Genomic DNA, 18,574 nt, shown 5'->3' with positions numbered 1-18,574 from the left:
ATTATTAGAAACATGTTATCCACTTCGCATTCACAACCTCGATATCATATAACTTATACATTTCGTTGTTATACGGTCGAAAATTTTAAACATATTGAAAACAATAGAAACTATATAAATCACTTGCACCCTGTTTAATTTAGGCCACGTACAAATAAATATATGAAAAAAAAACACAATGTTTCGGATTTCCATTGATAGTAATGTATAAGTAAAACATTTATTTAGTTTATATATTTAATACTATAACACAGCCCTCTGGAAGGACATGTCGGTCACTCTTATCTTACTTACATTCATGTACCCAATCAGAAATTCAATTTGCAATTCATAAATTGATCAAAGTCTCCCACAATTGAGAATTAAACCTCCGTGGCTTCATGACTAGTAATTCAGAAGAAAATCATTCGAATCACGTTTGATTTTCTTGAATATATGTATCGCTGCTGAAAACCTAACAATTCCGTTAGATATTTTATTTTACAATGAGAAAACCGTGTACACTAGCTAGGAACTTATCAAAGTTATCCTGAAATCTAAGCTTATGCGTTCTCAGACCGTCAAAAAGGACACCATTCGTGAGCACTCGGAACGATTCCTCCAGCCGTGGGACGTTAGCGGGGTCGTTCACCGCATACGCTTCGATCAGCTGTCTCGCGAGTCCCTCTAGAAGCGCAGGTTTGACACACGTCAACGCATAGATAGCGGCTCCCGCGGCGGGTATCGAGTCCGGCGGTATCTCCATCTTAATGATGAGCATCAGCAAAAGTTCCGCGAGTGACAAGAGGGATATCGCGTACGCGTTGTCGTCGCCCAGACTCCGCACCGTGTTCGCGATGCCCACTATGGTGTCGCAGCACAGCGTGGACACGTCGCAGGACACGGCCGTCAGACCGACGCGGAGCGCCGTTATCACCATGTTGAAGTCTTCTATGGGAAGATTTATTATCTGAAAAAATAAATGTCATCATTAATATTAAAATGATGACAATAATGAAAAAATATATTCAATTTTATATATTTATACGAAGACGAAACGACATTCAAATGTCATCATGTTTCTTTGCTATGTTAAAGATCGTATACTTATACGATACCGTATACGATTTGCAGAAAATCTAATTTTTAAGGTAAATTTTTATTGCCGAATAATTTCGGTTCGCATTAAGTACAGATCACCGCCGCACCTGGTCGGCCTGGTCGAGGTCGCGCAGCATGCGGTAGGCGCGCGCGGCCAGCGTGGGCAGCGCCAGCAGCGGCGGCGTGACGAGCGGCAGCAGCAGGCGCAGGCCGCGCGCGCACGCCGCGCCCCACGCCGCCTCGGCGCCGCAGCCCGCGCCGCAGCGCGACACGCTGCTGATCACCTCCATCAGCGCGCAGATGTCCTGCACACACGCACACGCACGCGTGCTCAGCGAGGCGCAGTCGCGTACTCGCGCATGCTCGTTTTCCACCTCTCCGTTTCCCCGCGGAGGGAAAAAGAGACGGTTCCTATCCTTCCAATATGCTATAGGCGTACAGGAGCTACTGTCGAAGCCGCACCGTGCATAATCAATATACATAAAACTCTTCCGTTACCGAGTGATTGAGTGACCGAGTGACAGACAGACAACGCACAGCCTAAACCACTGGACCTAGAGACTTGAAATTTGGCACACGTATACCTTGAGTATCCTAGAGGTGCACTAAGAACGGATTTTTCAAAACTCCCACGGGGTAGGGAATAAATGGGATTTATATTTTCGAACCAAAGTAGCTCTATCTCCGTAACTATAATTATTAGGGGTTTCAAATTTAGCATGCAAGAAAATAACAACAACTAAAAACTATTTTAGGATATTTAGGAAGGTTTCATTTATTTTTAGTTGGTTTCTTTTTAGTTCGTAATTAGGTTTGCAGGTTAAAGTTGAATAAAATCGTGCATTTCACTGCATTTCGTTAAAATGATTCAGAAAACACACCTCAGAAAATATGTTTGCAAATCCATACTTCCATACTTAATATTATAAGTGCGAAAGTAACTCTGTCTATCTGTCTGTCTCGCTTTCACGCCAAAACTACTGGACCGATTTAAATGAAATTTGGTACACATATACTCTAGAGCCTGAGAAAGGACATAGGCTACTTGTTATTTGGAAAAAAATGCTGTAAAGGGTTGAAAAGGGGGATGAAAGGTTATAAGTTGTTGAAAGTATTGTCATTTTTAGGACTAGAAGCATAAAACGTATATTTTAGGCTGTACACTTATAAACTAACATATCATGACACCCACTAAGGAGCGAATTTTGGAAATTCTACCCCTAAAGATTAAATGATCAGATTAAAAATTAGTAGATACGTATTTAAGCGTTTCTAAATATTCTACCCTAAGGAGGGATAATGGGTTTACATTACGTATACAGGTTATTCTGGAAGTCTGATTTTGAAGTTTTCTTTTTGGGATACCGATTAAAAATTAGTTGATACGTATTTAAACGTTTCTGGATATTTTACGCCTAAGGAGGGAAATAGGGGTTCATATTTTGTACATAGGATAGTCTGGAAGACCGTCATTTTTGAAGTTAGAAGCTGTGAAATACACACCAATGTCAACAAAGAGGTCTTACATTAACGTAATATTTTAAGTTAATTTGTAAATATATTCAATTATTCATATTCTACGCGAGCAAAGTCACGGTTAACAGCTAGTTTTTTATATAAAAAAATATTGCACTAGATTGTATTAACTGAGATTTTTTACTTTAAATATTATAAAAAAAATTAATACAGTTTAGATCCCAAGTTAATAAAATACATACCTCGTATGCTTCTTCTTCCGCGTCTTGTGGAATACTCGATATTTTTCCAGAATTCCATCTCATATAAACTTCAAATGTAGCATTGCATACTTCTAGAAATCTAAAATAAAATAAATTACTATTACTCTAGTGATTTTACAATTAAAATAGTAATTACTCTTTTTGGTATAATTATTTTAAACTTGAAATAGTAATTGTACAAATATTTAATCACAGTAATATTAAAAATAAAAATATATTCATAATAAATAATTTCAATCCAAGCTTATGTTTGAGTTAGATTTTCGAAAAGTACAATTTGGCCTCCCCTAATTTTAGTCCATATATATGGGGTATCACAAGAGCCGACTGAGGACATATTTGTTAAATCGCATCCATGTGCGCTATTAATGGCATATTGAAGACAATACAGCACAACATATCATATAGTCATAGTCAAGCAGACGGTTGACGGCAAAGGTCTGCCAAATAGTATTCTTGCACCGTCCAGGGCACTGGCCACAAATAAATACTACTAATAATGACACGATAAAAAAATTTAAAGAATGGGACAAATATACTCACTTAGTAACGTTTTGTAGTTGAACCGAATGCAGCATCCTTTTTGCACTCTTGGCTAGTAGATTTAAAGCGGGCAACACTACACCAGGGTAGTTGTGGTACCGAAAAATAATACCAGGTATTTTATCTAAAGCTCCCATTAGCAATGTAAATTGCTCATCTATCGATCCAACCTAAAAAAAGGTAGTGTTTTAAATTTAACTGATTTTAATTAAGTATTTTATTGTTACTAAGATTATAATTGCGAGAATTAGTTTATTTTACGCTTTTTAACATCTTACCTAAACCAATCATAATGAAACTTCGTACACATGTTCTCTTGGAAAAGAACATTACAGGGTGAACCTGTTAAGATTACTTAACACCTGCCCCTTCTATTCATGTGTTCTCTATAATATATATGGTGTTCTCTTTTAAATCTCAATAAATCTTATTTGTGTTTGTGGGTTAGAATATTTCTGCTCAAGATTGTCCAATTTACTTTCATTCTTAACGTTAATGCTACTAGTTATCGCGCGCAACTTCACTCAGGTGTTCGGCATCAACAGCCTTAGAGTTCAACCTTGCTTCATAACAAATGTCATCAAATTCGTTTTAGTGGTCAGACGAACAGACAGAGTTACTTTCGTATTTATAATATTAGTATATATTTCAACCACAAGAGGCATAAATTATAAAACATAACTTTCGACATTAAATTGACGACATCTCATTGAGACCCCGAATGATATTCATATCATTTTATATGTCAGCAAAGTTGAAGTTGAATTAATGTAAATATTAGAGGTGTAGTTGAATAGTCTTAAAATATATTAATCAAGAACTATTTGTAGTATATTACAAACTACAAATAGCAGAGCTATTACCAAATCGCATGGAATACTCATATAAATCTAAGGTTTATTTCTTACTCGATTGGTAGAGTGTTATAGGTACATGAATTATATTAATTAACTTAATTCTCACAGCGATCAGTTTTATCAAATTATTTTTGATCTAGTAAACCTCCCGTAGTGACGGATCTGTTATATTCTATAAATCCAGACGTTCTGTGTGAAGGTGCACTAACTTATTACTCACTTCGAGAACACCTTCAGTGACTCCTATGAAACAGTCGAGCGTGTCTGCGAGCATGTTGCGAACGGGTTCCGTATCAGATTCCATGTTGATTATGTTCATTAACTTATGTTGTAGGGTTACTGTACTACTCAACAGCCGGTTTCTTTCATCACCTGTAACATAGATTAACATTCTTTGTTTAATCAAACTCATATATTGTCTGTGGAGTGGTGCCATTTATTATATCAGGATTTGTATCCAGTGATGAAATATATATTAATTTTGCAATAATTATAAGTAGTGTTTTTTAATTTGAATTGTTTTTTTTTTATTTTAAGCAATTAGCGCGCTCGAGATAAATTTTGCTATCAGATATTCAATAATACTTTTATGTGAGAAGTTTATTTGTCTTCATGAGAATCCGATTTGCCTGAATAATGTATTTGTTCCAATGGGACTATTAATAATAAATTTTGTCAGACAATAGTTTTTTTTTTGTTTTTGAAGAAAAAAAATGTATACCTTCTGCGTATGTAGCAGCAATTGCAAACACTCTATGCAATTCTCTCCTAAGATCCCCGGGCAAGTTGCTACCATGCATCTCCCACACGACTAAAGCCAGGAACTCGCTGCAACTGGCTAAGGGATTTTCTCTGAGAAGTAGAATGCACCCATATAAAATAACGTTTTAATTACATATGTTAGACACAATTCACGCTAAGAATAAATAAAAACAAACCATTAAAGGACGTAAAGTATTACAATAGGAGCAAGTTAAGGATAAGACTGGAATTTGTAAATATATCATTTATTGTTTAAAGCAGTAGCATATCTATTTAAAAATTCAATTCTCGCTAAGAAATCACGTATAATTCTAAATTCTAGGCTTCGTGCAAAGCACCGCGTATTCATCATTAATTTTACTGCTAAATAGTTCTAATTTTTTTATGGTATCGGTAGGCGGGCGAGCATATGGGTCCCCTGATGGTATGTGGTCACCACCGCCCATAGAAAATAGCGCTGTAAGAAATATTAACTATTCCTTACATCACCAATGCGCCACCAACCTTGGAATCTAAGATGTTATATCTCTTGTGCCTGTCGTTACACTGGCTCACTCACCCTTCTAACCGGAACACAACAATACCGAGCACTGCTTTTTGGCGGTAGAACATCTGATGATGATGGTACCGAGACTTGCTCGAACAAAGCCCTACCACCATCAGCCCAGTTAGCCAGCATTGTAAACCTCTCAGCTGCCGAGGCCGACGGCTGCGCGTACCTGTGCTGCGGGTGCGCCAGCGTGGCGAGCAGCGCGAGGGCGTGCCTGGCGGCGGGCGGCTGCGCGGCGAGGTGGCGCAGCGTGGCGGCCGCGCGCCGCGCCGCCAGCGACACCACCCACGACACGCCGCGCGAGCCGCGCCCGAACGCCGCCTCCAGCACCTGCGGCACGCGCGACGCCTCAACGTTACCCGCTCGACCTAGTGCGGCCGACGACTCCTCGGCTTTACAATGACCGATACGCTGCCTCGCCGGTCGGACCCTAGGTTGGGCCGATAAAAAGTTGTCGAGTCTCTCCATCGAAAGATTCTCAGTAACAGTCTGAAGCCTGAAAGTTGGAAATGTGTACACTTCCGTGCCTCCGAGAGCACCTAAAACCGTTGATCGGTCGTGTCGAATGCCGTCGCATCGGATTGATCATATGAGTGCACGTGTCTTGCATAGTCGACTGATCTTGCTTGAAATTGACTGCAGAGTGAAAAATCGGACAGGATGACATCATCAAATTGCTTAATTTATTCTATCCTCACTCTTTTGCTAAACAATAACCTCGTACAGCAACAATATTATAGCTTATTCCAATCACAGAAGGATCGAAAACAACTGACACGATATCACTGTTCAGAATATTAAATATTTGATTACATTTTATAATAAAGAATAGTAGATTGTAATAAATACCTCAGAACATTGAGGCGGTTGCAAGACAAGATACGCATTGGCCCATATTTTCAGCAACCACGAGAGCGTTGCGGACAGTTCGGGGCTGAACACCGACGCCAGCCCCGCCTCTAGGGCCGCGCACTCGTACGAACTAATGCGGAGAATTTCACCTACCAACCTAAAATATTACCAAATTGTAATATGCATTTTGCAACAGATATCATGCACATATACAGTTTTTTCCTATTAACTATGTTTATCAATCTATATATAATTGCTCATTGGTATTATGTCTGTTCATAGCCAAAAAATTAAACAAAAAGGCTGTATTTATTTATTTAAATATTAAATCTTAAAAAATAAATTAAAATATGAATTCTGGTATTGTTACAAGAATGTTTAATGTTACATAAAAGCAATGGCCGGGCTGACTATTAACGTACAGCTTAAACGAAAAGACAATAGTTTCGAAATTGGAAAGATTATATTAGTTTCTATATGTAATAAATAAATTGCAAGAATTAGATTATAAAGAAATCACTTCATCCTAAAATTTTAATTTAATCCAAAGGATCAATCCAAAGTGCCATTACTTTAGCATACAATTATGAATTTATTATGGATTGATGGACGCATTCGATGGACAGACTTGTTTCGCTAAGACCGTATATTGAACGTAGCTCTATCTGTCTATTGCTCTTTGGCGGCCAAACTACTTAACCGAATTTGATGAAATTTAGTATAGGACCAAGGTCATAGACTTTTATGCCTAACATCTGACGATTAAGTCTTAAAACACGAACGAAACCGCATGCGACAACTGGTAGGCAATATAAAGCCCACCGCTAAAACTCTTTGTTCATGCTCGCAAGACTATTGAAAATATTATAAGTAGCACCATGTGGGGGGAGTTTAAAATACATTATTTATAATTATATTTATGTACGGAACACAGTTTTTATCCGTTATCTTACAAATACATTTGAATAATGACGACCCTTATCTTATGAAATACACATGTTGATCTTTGACTAAAAACTACATTATTCACTCCACGTGTTATGTCGCACATTTAATCACCACATCAATACTAACAGAAATAGAAGATTATTGATAACATATCTGCCACAAAGAAAGATGAAAAAATGTCTATAGGGAACTGATTCCTGTTATTGTAAGATAATATCTTGTGTCTACATGCTGCAAAATGTATTGATAAAAATTGTTATGGCAATATTGTATTTTTATGTTAATTTTTTATTATCATAATAAAACTTACACGTGACAAGCGGGTAAAAAATTAAGTAATAATAATTAATTAATATAACCACTTTTACCAGTTAAAATATACAAAAACCAACACATGAGATAAACAAACTATACTCACTTTAAAATATCATCAACATTCTCAGTAGTTGTCGTTTCACCGACCAAGTATCGCAACGAAGCGTCGACATTAGCGTTCTGCGCGACACTGTACTCGACGAGCTCTGACGGTATGATCACTGTTTCGCCCTCCGTACAGTCCAACGCGAGAAAATGTCCTGAAAATAACGAAGAATTTAGCTAGATTATACTTATAGTTTCGAGCCGGCGTTATGGGCGCGGTGAGGCGACGGACCAGGGCGCCAACTTCGGGAGGTCGCCGTGGTCTGGAGTCTATAGATTTCGTTAGAGTCGGTCCTCGACCACATAGCAATTACGCTTGGTACCCAAAAAAATACTCGACCACGTTTTTTAATGTCAAAGATGGCACTAGAACCAGCCGACCCCTCGCGGCCCGGTCCGACAATGGTCGAAAATAAAAGGGCGCCTAATGCATGTCTAGCCCTCTGGCTAGACACCTCTGTGCTTATATGTTTAACTTCGCTTTATAGATTGCTGAATATTTAAAGTATTTTATTCATTTATCTTAAACTTTTTGAGATACTCATCTCCTCGATACAGGTACTATAGAACTGCTACTTTGAGATATTGTCTATCTGATCCTGAGGTTCTGGGTTCAAATTCTCAAGTCAAATAAATAGTTTTTGGATTTTGGCTGTCAATAAATTGTATGTAGACAGTAGCTCGTTTGGAAGTTTTGAGTGTTTTAACTCTGTTGTCTCAGAATGCAAGAGCCTGAACTGTGGTCTGTCATGTCTGTTTTGCCGTCCCATTGCATTATGAGAATAAGAGAAAAGACCATACACTTGTTTGCGCATTAGTTGGTGACCGAAAGTCGATTTTTGGTAGCTATCGCCTCAATCGTCGGCGAAAGCCAAAGCCGAATGTTAATCTTGGACCAACGGCAAGGAAAGGAAGCCGAAGCAGAAGTTTCAGTCGGCCCTTGCTATGTGCACACAATGAATATGTCCTGCATAAAAGACTAGCTGTCTTGGGAATGGCAGCCGTGGCTAAAATTGATTAAGACTACTTCATCATCATCAAAAGAGCTTTAAACAATTTTTTTTACATAAGCGTTACGTTACGTATGTATAAAAAAAATATATAAATATAATAATAAGTATTTAGCCATATGAGTTATCCGTCCGAAAACTGGGCTTATACATCTTTTTCGTTACTGACTTAAGAGCAGTATTATAAAAATCAAGAGGAAATATTTGTTGCTGTAACAGTACTGAGCTTCAGTTGAGAAAAAGAGAGCCCCCACACTCTTAAGTGAGACGAACATTCTAGTGGGGGGGCTCTAATAATAGAGAAGGTACTGTGCAATGCGTATGGCATCGCCTTACCGGTTATCATTAAAATCCAGTGCAGATCTTCAAACAGAGTAACCAGCTGTTCCCCACCATTCATATTTTGCATTTTACCCATGTGCATAAGCTGTAATTGACTTTCAAGCCTATAACAAGAACAAATTTCAAAAATCAATAAAATCTTTAATTAATTTTCGAAGTTACAATACTTTTAGAAATATTTCTTACAAAAAAAAAGTTAAATAAAACTTAAAACATAATTAATTAAAATTATCAATAAAATCAGATATGCTTTAAAACTCAAGAAGTTTAAATTCATAATGTAGATACGCTTCTATTTTATATATCTTATATATTAATAGCGTAAGCCGATTTTTGTCCCAGTGATTATGGCACTATAGATGCACATAAAAAATCGTTTATGGTCTCATTTTGTAGAGCTCCAGCCGAAGATGTGCAGAAAATTAAAGAAGATTGTTGATTGCTGTTTACTAAATTGTTACAATTTAACAAAGAATTAATTTTAGAGAGCACAAAAAAGTTACTGGCCGGTTAAAAAACAACGCTACGGCTACATAAGAAAAAAAAACATTTAAAAAATATTTCATCATTTTGGCGCCAAATGTAGGTGACTGACTTGCAGTTTACATACAATCATAGGTTTCGAAATTCCTAAAAAATATTTTGAATAAACGCGTAGTTTCAAGAGCGACCCACTAATATATGTATATTAATACTTCACAGATTCCACGAAGAAAGTATTTTATTTCATTAAACACACAAGATTGGCGCAGCGCAGCAATAATGCGGCAATGCAATATATGTTAAAGATGGCGAAAAACAAGCAAGAGTGAAAATATGTGAACAAGTATATATAACTATACTGAAAAACAACCAAAAAAATAAAAGCTTCTAGATTACCTTTTGCTCCTATCAGTGAGAAGTGTATGTAGCACATGGCAACAATGAGCTGGTGCTTTTCGGGCAATAGCTCCAATAGTCAACAAAATATTGCTGTGCAGCTGTCGTTCATCTTCTTCCATATCATCCTTAATATCATCATTACATCCATCACTACCTTCAGTTCCTCTGTGCAGAAAAAAAAAATTTAATTGAGACACCAAGTAAATGTTTTCATTGATTGTAATATATAATATGTTTTAATAATATAAAATTTCATATAATACCTTTTTTACATAATCAGAAAATTATAAGGATGTTAGGTATAGTGTGTATTACCTCGTTCCATCGGGAGGTGCCAAGCGACATTGCAAATATGTATTGAAGATTTCTATACAAGGACTCATTAACGTTGCATTTGGAAATCCATCCGCATCGTGGACTAACGAACTCCAGGTATGTAGAAATTTATTCAAAGATTCTCTCCATACTGTATCATCATTTACCTAAAAAATTATAAAAATAAATATAGTAACATATTTTTTAATCCTATTTATACATCTATATAATCTATAAATCTACTTACACCTTCTTCAATAACAGATCCTCTAATGCAATGGCAAGTATAGGTGGTTAAATATTGAAGAAAAGCCGGAGGAGTAGATGCTATCATAGTTGCTGTAAAAAACTGAACCAATCTCCGATAAATCTGTGATATACCCAACATTTCTCTTTCCGATGGTTGAATGAAGCCTAAAATCCTTACAAAACTATTTACATAATTCTCCAGGTATTGTTGTTTCAAATTACTCGCTGATACAACAACACCACTCAAACTGGCTAACTGAACTAAACATGTAAGTGAAGAATTAAGTAAATCTGGGTTGTTTCGAACATACATATGTATTTCAAAAAACAGAGCTATTAATTCTGGTTGCATAATGGTATCTCTCCAATTAAGGCTAAGCCGCAATGCAGGTGCAGTATCACTTTCATATATGGCTTCAAAAGCACCAATCAACCTCTTAGAAAGTAATGGTGATACATGATTCCAGCATAATACAGTCTCCACAATTGTTAACAGCTGTTTTGTCAGTGATGCCTGTTCTCCTTCTGGTTGATGACCCGATCGAACTATTTGTTCTAATACTCCGACAGTAAATCTAAATATTCTTTTTAGATCTTGACCTTCAAAGGTTTTTTTTAGCTTAAAATGTATTTCCCATATCAATCCAACATCAGCAGATTTCACAGTTATGGCATATTCTTGCATTATTGATAAAATGAGCGAGCATGCCAATTTTTGCTGACTTATTGGGGAGCTCAGGATAATTTTTTCTAATTCCTCCAACAATGCTTTCCTGTCTCTTCCACCATCGTTTATGCTACCTCTTTTTACTATTACCGCTATAGTCTACAAAAAATATTGAACATTAGGTAAGTATAGATTTTTACAATTAATAACTGTAATTTGATTAGCTAACAGTGTAGTTGTATACATAACATTTTAAGCTATGATATATTATTATATTCATACAATGTTACCTGTAGTAATTTTTCTTTTAAATAAGGCGGTACTTCTCTTCTAAGAAGGTATAGTAATAGGTATTCTCTGAGTGAAGATATATCATCCGCAGATAATAAGTTCCATTCTCGTATAAGTGCAGTCTTTATAAGACTGGCACCTTCAAAGAGTACACAATCAGTATTTGATTTTTCAAGAATTTCTCTACACAGTTGATATGGATTCTTGGTGCTCCTAAATTCAAGGAACACACTTTCCGCCTGATGTCGCTGCTCAGAACTTACTAAATTAGGCGGCGCCTATAAAATAAAATTATAAAATATATAAAAGCATGTGTAAAATTTATTGTAAATAAAACATTACTTATTAATACAAGATTGTTTTATTTAAAACATTTTAAAACTTAAACTTACCATTAGCACTTGCGCCGCTGCTTCCAACGTTTGTATAGCGGAATTATCCATGTTTATTAGCAGATACAATAAAATAGAAGTATTTTTATGAATGAAAAAATATTTTATTTACCCCAAATCATATCAATACATCCATCTAGTGGTCAACCGTATATATCTCGACATTCACATATAGGCACTTTTACAGATATATTTAATTACCATTTATGTGTAATAAATCTAAAATTTATTAATTTTGTATTGTGAATGTGATGAGATAAATGTTAATACCCCATATTTCGTCACAGACTAAACAAAAAAATCAACATAAATCCTTCCTCAAAGAGAAAACAGACTTTTAACTGCTGTCAAAAGATCAATTTGCAAAGAATTTCAGTTCCTTTTTATTTGAAACATAATAAAAAAAGTTTTAAAAAATATATTTTTTTACTATCTTATTTCAATCATAATATACAAATTTTATCTGAAAATAAAATTTTTATTATGTTTCCTGAGACGTCTGAAGTCCATTATGAGAGTACATTGTACTTGTTCCGCCCGCTGGCCGCTAGATGTCTCCATTTTCCCTCCAAAACGACTGCTCAGTGGCGCCCTCAACTTACTTTGCAATGTTTAGTTCCACAAGCCGCTATAATTAGTCGGTGTAGCTGGTTTCACGAGGCCTCTTGTAGTGATAAAAAGATTTGGTATAGACCCTCTGGAGTTTCCTGATATTTCTTTTAGAGTTCTTACCCAAAATACCGGATCAATATTCCTTTCAGTTGCAGCTGAGAGTATCCAGCCTGATTGACAATGTGACCTGGAATCTGTTTTCGACCCAAACGTGGGTGTTAGTGAATTGTCAACGAAATGATTTGCATCGCAATGCAAAAGGGTCAGATCATGCACACCCTATGCCCTGATGCTAACAACAAAAGCGTGGCGGTGCGGCTTGAAACTTCGTATAGGCTAGTAGGATCGGGTCTAACGACTTTTAGATGCTTGATGACTACTCTTGCATCCCTAATAGGTCTCTTTGGCGTAGAAGGTTTTGCTATGGAGATAACTTTCAGCACATGCTTGACTATGTGGCTGGAGGAAATCTTCGCGCTGGAGATAGTCTCACAGATCGTTGATATTACGCTCTTATGTACTAATATGGTGCGGTAAGCTAAATTATCATTTATGTGTAGGTGGGCTAAGTAGCGTGCGACCTCAGCTGGTGTGGGCACACGCTGATCGATGCTACTGCTTTCACACCAGCGCGACCACTTCTTCCATACCGGGATGTAAGTTTTGAGTGTAGAAACACGCCAGCAGGATGACAAAAGCTGTCTCTCTTCCACAGACCAATTGTGGGTCAACGAATCTCACCCGAAATGAGCCAAGCTTCCAGGTGCAGTCTGTCCACTTGAGCCGGTGGATGCCCTGTGGATGTGTCTATGAGATTAGTCTAAGTCTAAATCTTGAATTTTCCTCGGCCGAGTCAAAGATCTGTTTTTGAGGTCTGGGCGCCAAAATGTCCACTTGGGTGTTATTATAATGAATTTGCCTGATGCTGAGTTGAGGTGTCGCAGCACTCGAGGCAGGAGGTTGGGTGGAGCAAATATCCAGGCCAGATCGTAATGCCAATGCCTGCTGAAGGCCTCGTGAAAACAAGCGTTCGAGCCTGCCAAGTCTAACGAGACATAAGTTGGAACAACATGTGCGAGGCTTGACGCGAATAGGTCGATTTCAGGCGTTCCCCATGCGCCGAAGAGCTTTTCTGAGGCCTCGGGCATTAGCCGCTACTCGGGAGCGGCGCGGTTGCGCGAAAGGTGATCGGCTTCCATATTGTAAACTCCGGGTAGGTGGTATGGGAGGAGTTGGAGGAAAAAGGTTGAGGCTGTCCACCAACATCAGCAGAACCTTGGTCAGCTCTAAGAGAGACCCTGACCTGGTCCCACCTTCGTTTCTTATGAAGGCAATCACGGTCCTGTTGTCGCTTTGCAGGATCACTGTGGAGCCTTTCAAATTTTTTGCTTCGGCTGATATTGCGGCGATCACTGCATACATTTCTTTCATGTTGCAGTGCCAACTTTGTTGCTGTCGAGCCCAAGCACCCTGTAACCTCTTGTTGTTGACTAAAGCTCATTGTATATCGGAAGTGTCCGCAACGAGGTAATTTGTCGTCGTCATCTCGTGATGGATTGGTGTCACTTGATGAATGTTGTCCAACCACCATTCCAAATTTTGATGGACCTCCTCTGAGAACTTCATTAGAGCTCGAAGGTTCAGACGAAGCTCGTTGCTTTGGCGCTGCAGAGTTCGGCAACGCAACCTTCCCCGGTGGGTGGTGAAGGTTGTCAAGTTGAGATACCCTAAGAGGTGTTGTGCCTGCTTTAGGGTCCAAATGCGTGCTGCGAGTCGAGCTTGTATGTACCGTCTTATTTTTGAGACCTTTTCTTGGGGAAGGGACTTGGTGTTGATTTGTGTATCCCAATTTATCCCCAGAAATTCTATTGACCTTGTCGAAGAGACGATGAATTTTTCCAAGTTGACGTACCATCCGAGACGGGTTAGGAATTGGACAGCTAGTTTCACCTGGGCTTCCAGCTGGTTCCTGGACTGATGTGCCAGGAGATAGTCGTCCAGGTAGACATTGAGGCGGAGTCCTTGCTCTCGAAGCATTTCTGCAGTCCAGTTTGTCACAGATGCGAACATTTTTGGGGCCGCTGCTAAACCGAACGGGAGGCAGGTCATCTGCCACAAATTGCCTTCGTAGCTGATGCGTAGGTAGCGCCTGTGCTGTACTTTGAGGCAAGTGGTAATAGGCTTGACTGAGATCCAGCATGGCCATCCAATCTCCTGATTGAAGGAACTTGGGCATCTGATGGTGATTTATCAAGTTGAAATGTTTTGGTGTCAAGTATCGATTTAGGGCTTTCAGATTGAAAATAACCAGATTTTTTCCGTTGCTCTTTGTTATTATAAACAACGGGGAAATAAAACTTGGGGTAAGGGGTGCAGGCTCTAGAACTCGAGTTTGAATCATTTTTTGTAGTTCGTTTGACATTAATATTTAATTTGGAATCTGGTACTCCTTCACAACTTCTTTTGTTGGAAAAAAAAAGGAATGCGGGCACCTGATACCATCTTTAATATAGCCCGTGGAGGTTTCAAGGCGGCCCACTTCTTTTGAAAGAGTCTTAGACAACCCCCCCTAAAACCACTCAAGTCATTTACTTTTAAAGTTTTGTTTACTTTGTCTGTGGCTTTTATGTCCCCCCTTTTGGCTTGAGCCAGAATTGTTTTGGTTGCGATGAGCACTGAGTCTTTTTTATCTTTTTGTTTAATGGCTGTATTGGTTCCAGACTTTGTAGAGCGAAAACGAAAATTCTTCTCTTTGGAAGTTGACGGGCTAGAAGACACAGAGAGTCCGAGACACCGAGAGACAGACAGACAGACAGAGAGACACCGAGAAGCCGTAGTAGTTGTGGATGCGGCATACTGTTTCTGAAGTTTGTCTACCCCTCCAACTTGCACATATGCAGATAAAGCCTGAGGGTTGAACATATATTCGGCTGAGGGGGGTATTTTTTCTATGTTTTCCAGGATGTACGTGCCTTTATTAGCCTTGACAATAGCACGACGACGAACTTCCAATACCTCTGCACGTTTTCCGCAGATTATTTGGAATATATCGTGTGATAAACTTTTATAAGCCGAATCGCTTCCGAAAAGCTCTTTCAGTTTCTCGTAAATGGATGAAGGAGAGAGCTGACATTCTAGATTCTGTCGACCAATCAATGACAGACTGTAAAGCTTCATTTACAAATTCATTTTGAGCCATGACAGCGTTGGACAACGCTGCAAAACTACGCTCCAATTGAAACCATCGTAAAGGAGTCTTAAGATCATCAAGTTTCGCAATTCCTCGTTCACTTTTAGTTCCATGAAACCCAGAAACGCAACGTATTTCTTTTGAGTATCGGTATAGCGCACAGAGTTCCAGTCTTCAGAATCCAAACGTTGAACCGACATCATTTTAGCAACGCGTTCGTTGTTGGCTCTAGCAATTGTTTGTTCTTTGATAGTAAGATCTATCTTCGCTATGTCACCTACCACTAATTTATTAATATTTGCGGGTAGGTCGCCGCCGCGAGTGTCAGGAATAGGTTTAACAAGAAAAGGTGTAGATTTTTCCTCTAATGCAGGTTGTGAGAGTAGATCCACTCGAGGCGCTTGCACGGTACCCGGTTGCATAATATTTTGGATGTAACTCACCAGATGTTGCGAGAGAGCCTCAAACCTTTGAAACAATTCGTCGTCTTTCACCGTGGAACCCGAGATGCAGCAGTGCGAGCGGCGTGAGCGTCGCGCACTCTTCGGTGTAGGCTGTGACTCCTTACTCACACCACTTTCGACACTATCACTGAGACTAGGGCTCGATGAATGTCTAGAACAAACAGTCAAACTCGCGGTGCCCAGAGCACCTTCCGACATCGTATCGTTAACAATACCGGCGTGAGGAAACGCACTCAAACGACGTTTTCGCGAATTTGGTACAGTCACGTTACCTTCCATAATAATCACGACCACGAATAGGAAAAACGGAAACAGAACTTTTTACTTCACTTCTCAAAAGTTCAAATTGTCTTTAGACAAATTTTGATAAGCAGCTAAAGCACGCGGTTCGAAGAACAACGCAACAATGACGAAAAATTATAGCGGCTTGTGGAACTAAAAATTGCAAAGTAAGTTGAAGACGCCACTAAGCAGACGTTTTGTAGGGAAAATGGAGACATCTAGCGGCCAGCGGGCGGAACATGTACAATGTACTCTCATAATGGACTTCAGACGTCAAACGGAACACATAATACATATATTTTTAAATAGTTGATAATATATAATTTACCTTTCTTTACCATAAAACATTACATTTAAACAGAAAATATTTTAAAAAATGTATTAAAAGAAGCGTGTTGATTATCATCATACTATTTTAATTACATATTAATTTCCTTAAAATTTTCGGAAATATGAATGGATTGAAATTAAACTTATACACTAAATCAAATATAATTTAAATATAATTATAAAAAGTTAATTAACATCAATAATTATCTATTTTGTAGTATCTTTCGTTATAATCAAAAATAGGAGAAAATATAATAAATTTTCTTTCATTAAATGATATTATATAATTACCGATGGCGAACGATATTTTTATTATCATATTGCCTGGCATTCAAAAAAAGAGTAATGTATTTCAAGTGTATGCATGATTCTTAAATTTCTATACATTCAGAACTGTTTTTGGGACTGAATTTAATAATTTGTGAAAATTATTATGAATTAAGTCATATTTTTAGACTAACATAGGATATGGAATGTTAAATAGTGCAACTGAGTTTTAAACAAGTTCCAACTAACGTACAATCTAATATCGAGGGCAGTTTTAATAGATAGTTACGTGGAATAATTTAAAGCTTGTTTTCAAAACGCTTCGCTCGCTCGGTCGAACCTACTCGGCCTCTTAAGCTCTTAATAATATTATCTAAGTGTGGAGTCTATTCTCCGAATAAAAAAAAAAACATAGAAATTAATCGAATTTATATTCTCTTAATTTATTTATTTTAGTATAATAATTAAGTTATACTTATCTTCAATGTACAGAACCCTCACCACGCCAGTTTGACTCGCTCATGACCTTTTATTTTTACATTCGATTCAATCCAACAGCGGACAGAAAGAGATGAGACTAGCCAATTAGTTTACTACGTTAAACGTTTTACAAAGAGAATTGTCAATTCAATCATTCGTCTTGTTGGAATTTTATTGTTTCTGTTTTAATTTCTTGATCACAATTAAATTTTAATTAATAAAATATATGTGAAATAAAACGGAAATATTAGGTTAATAATAGTATTTTTTTGCAAATATTTATTTTTAACAAGGCAACTTAATCAAAGTTTCGAAAACCCTCAAAGATCAATTTCTGATCTCTTGATAATTATAGTGGCGTAGCACGATGTCAGGCTGCATCAAATAGTATTGGAAATGAAGTTCTTTTCAACGCGCTGTTAGTACAAATAGTACAATGTTAATTTTATTAAAACGATTGCTGGTAACATGCTGGTGACTCGTTAAAAATAACGATTGTAGTACAATTACATTATATAAATGCGCAAAGATTACTTGCGACTTTTATAACTAAGCTACTTTCTGCTAATGTTAAATAAATATAATAATTAAGAACATATCATTTTAAATCTGATGACTGATGATAAATGGAGCACTTATAAAATATATTTTCAAATTATAATTTTACATATTTATGAAATATAAAGTAAACAGGAAGAGGTATTTTTTACAAATAAATTTCGAAAAATTAAATTTGACACAAAATATTGTTTGAACTGTTTTTACCTTCTTCAAAAAAGAGTAGATTCCTCATTTAGGTACAGAAACTTCAAAAATTTTAATGATTCATTCAATGAGGTAATCTTGGTGATCTTGGTGGATGGAATTAAATCTAATATATTTGACAGAAAGGTTTATAAGTATAATAATTGTATATGCTCTTTGTTTTTTTCTAAATAACACATAGTTGTTAAAAGTGTATTATAGCCAAAGTTACAAATATTGAGTCACATTAATCATATTTTATTGATCATTAAATTAGTAAAGGTAACTTTTGTTATTCAGCGAAAC

The 18,574-nt window shown here is 37.3% G+C and overlaps 1 protein-coding gene across 1 annotated transcript; it reads right to left on the bottom strand.

The window, feature by feature from the left end:
- Positions 1–187: 187 nt before the first annotated feature.
- LOC113400830 (exportin-4-like) lies at positions 188–12,202 on the bottom strand. The gene is made up of 15 exons (XM_026640500.2): positions 11,900–12,202; positions 11,507–11,785; positions 10,548–11,375; positions 10,301–10,467; positions 9,983–10,150; positions 9,098–9,207; positions 7,750–7,906; positions 6,381–6,540; positions 5,701–5,861; positions 4,941–5,071; positions 4,440–4,591; positions 3,363–3,532; positions 2,799–2,898; positions 1,188–1,385; positions 188–949 (listed from the first exon to the last, which is right to left on the bottom strand). Exons 1-15 carry the CDS (start codon positions 11,948–11,950, stop codon positions 476–478), a joined length of 3,306 nt encoding a protein of 1,101 aa, XP_026496285.1. The 5' UTR covers positions 11,951–12,202; the 3' UTR covers positions 188–475.
- Positions 12,203–18,574: the final 6,372 nt, after the last annotated feature.

This window comes from Vanessa tameamea, chromosome 11, assembly GCF_037043105.1.
Source record: "Vanessa tameamea isolate UH-Manoa-2023 chromosome 11, ilVanTame1 primary haplotype, whole genome shotgun sequence".
NCBI classification, from domain to species: Eukaryota; Metazoa; Arthropoda; class Insecta; order Lepidoptera; family Nymphalidae; genus Vanessa; species Vanessa tameamea.
The sequence above is the reverse complement of the archived record's forward strand: the minus strand, read 5'-3'. Positions and strand labels throughout refer to the sequence as shown.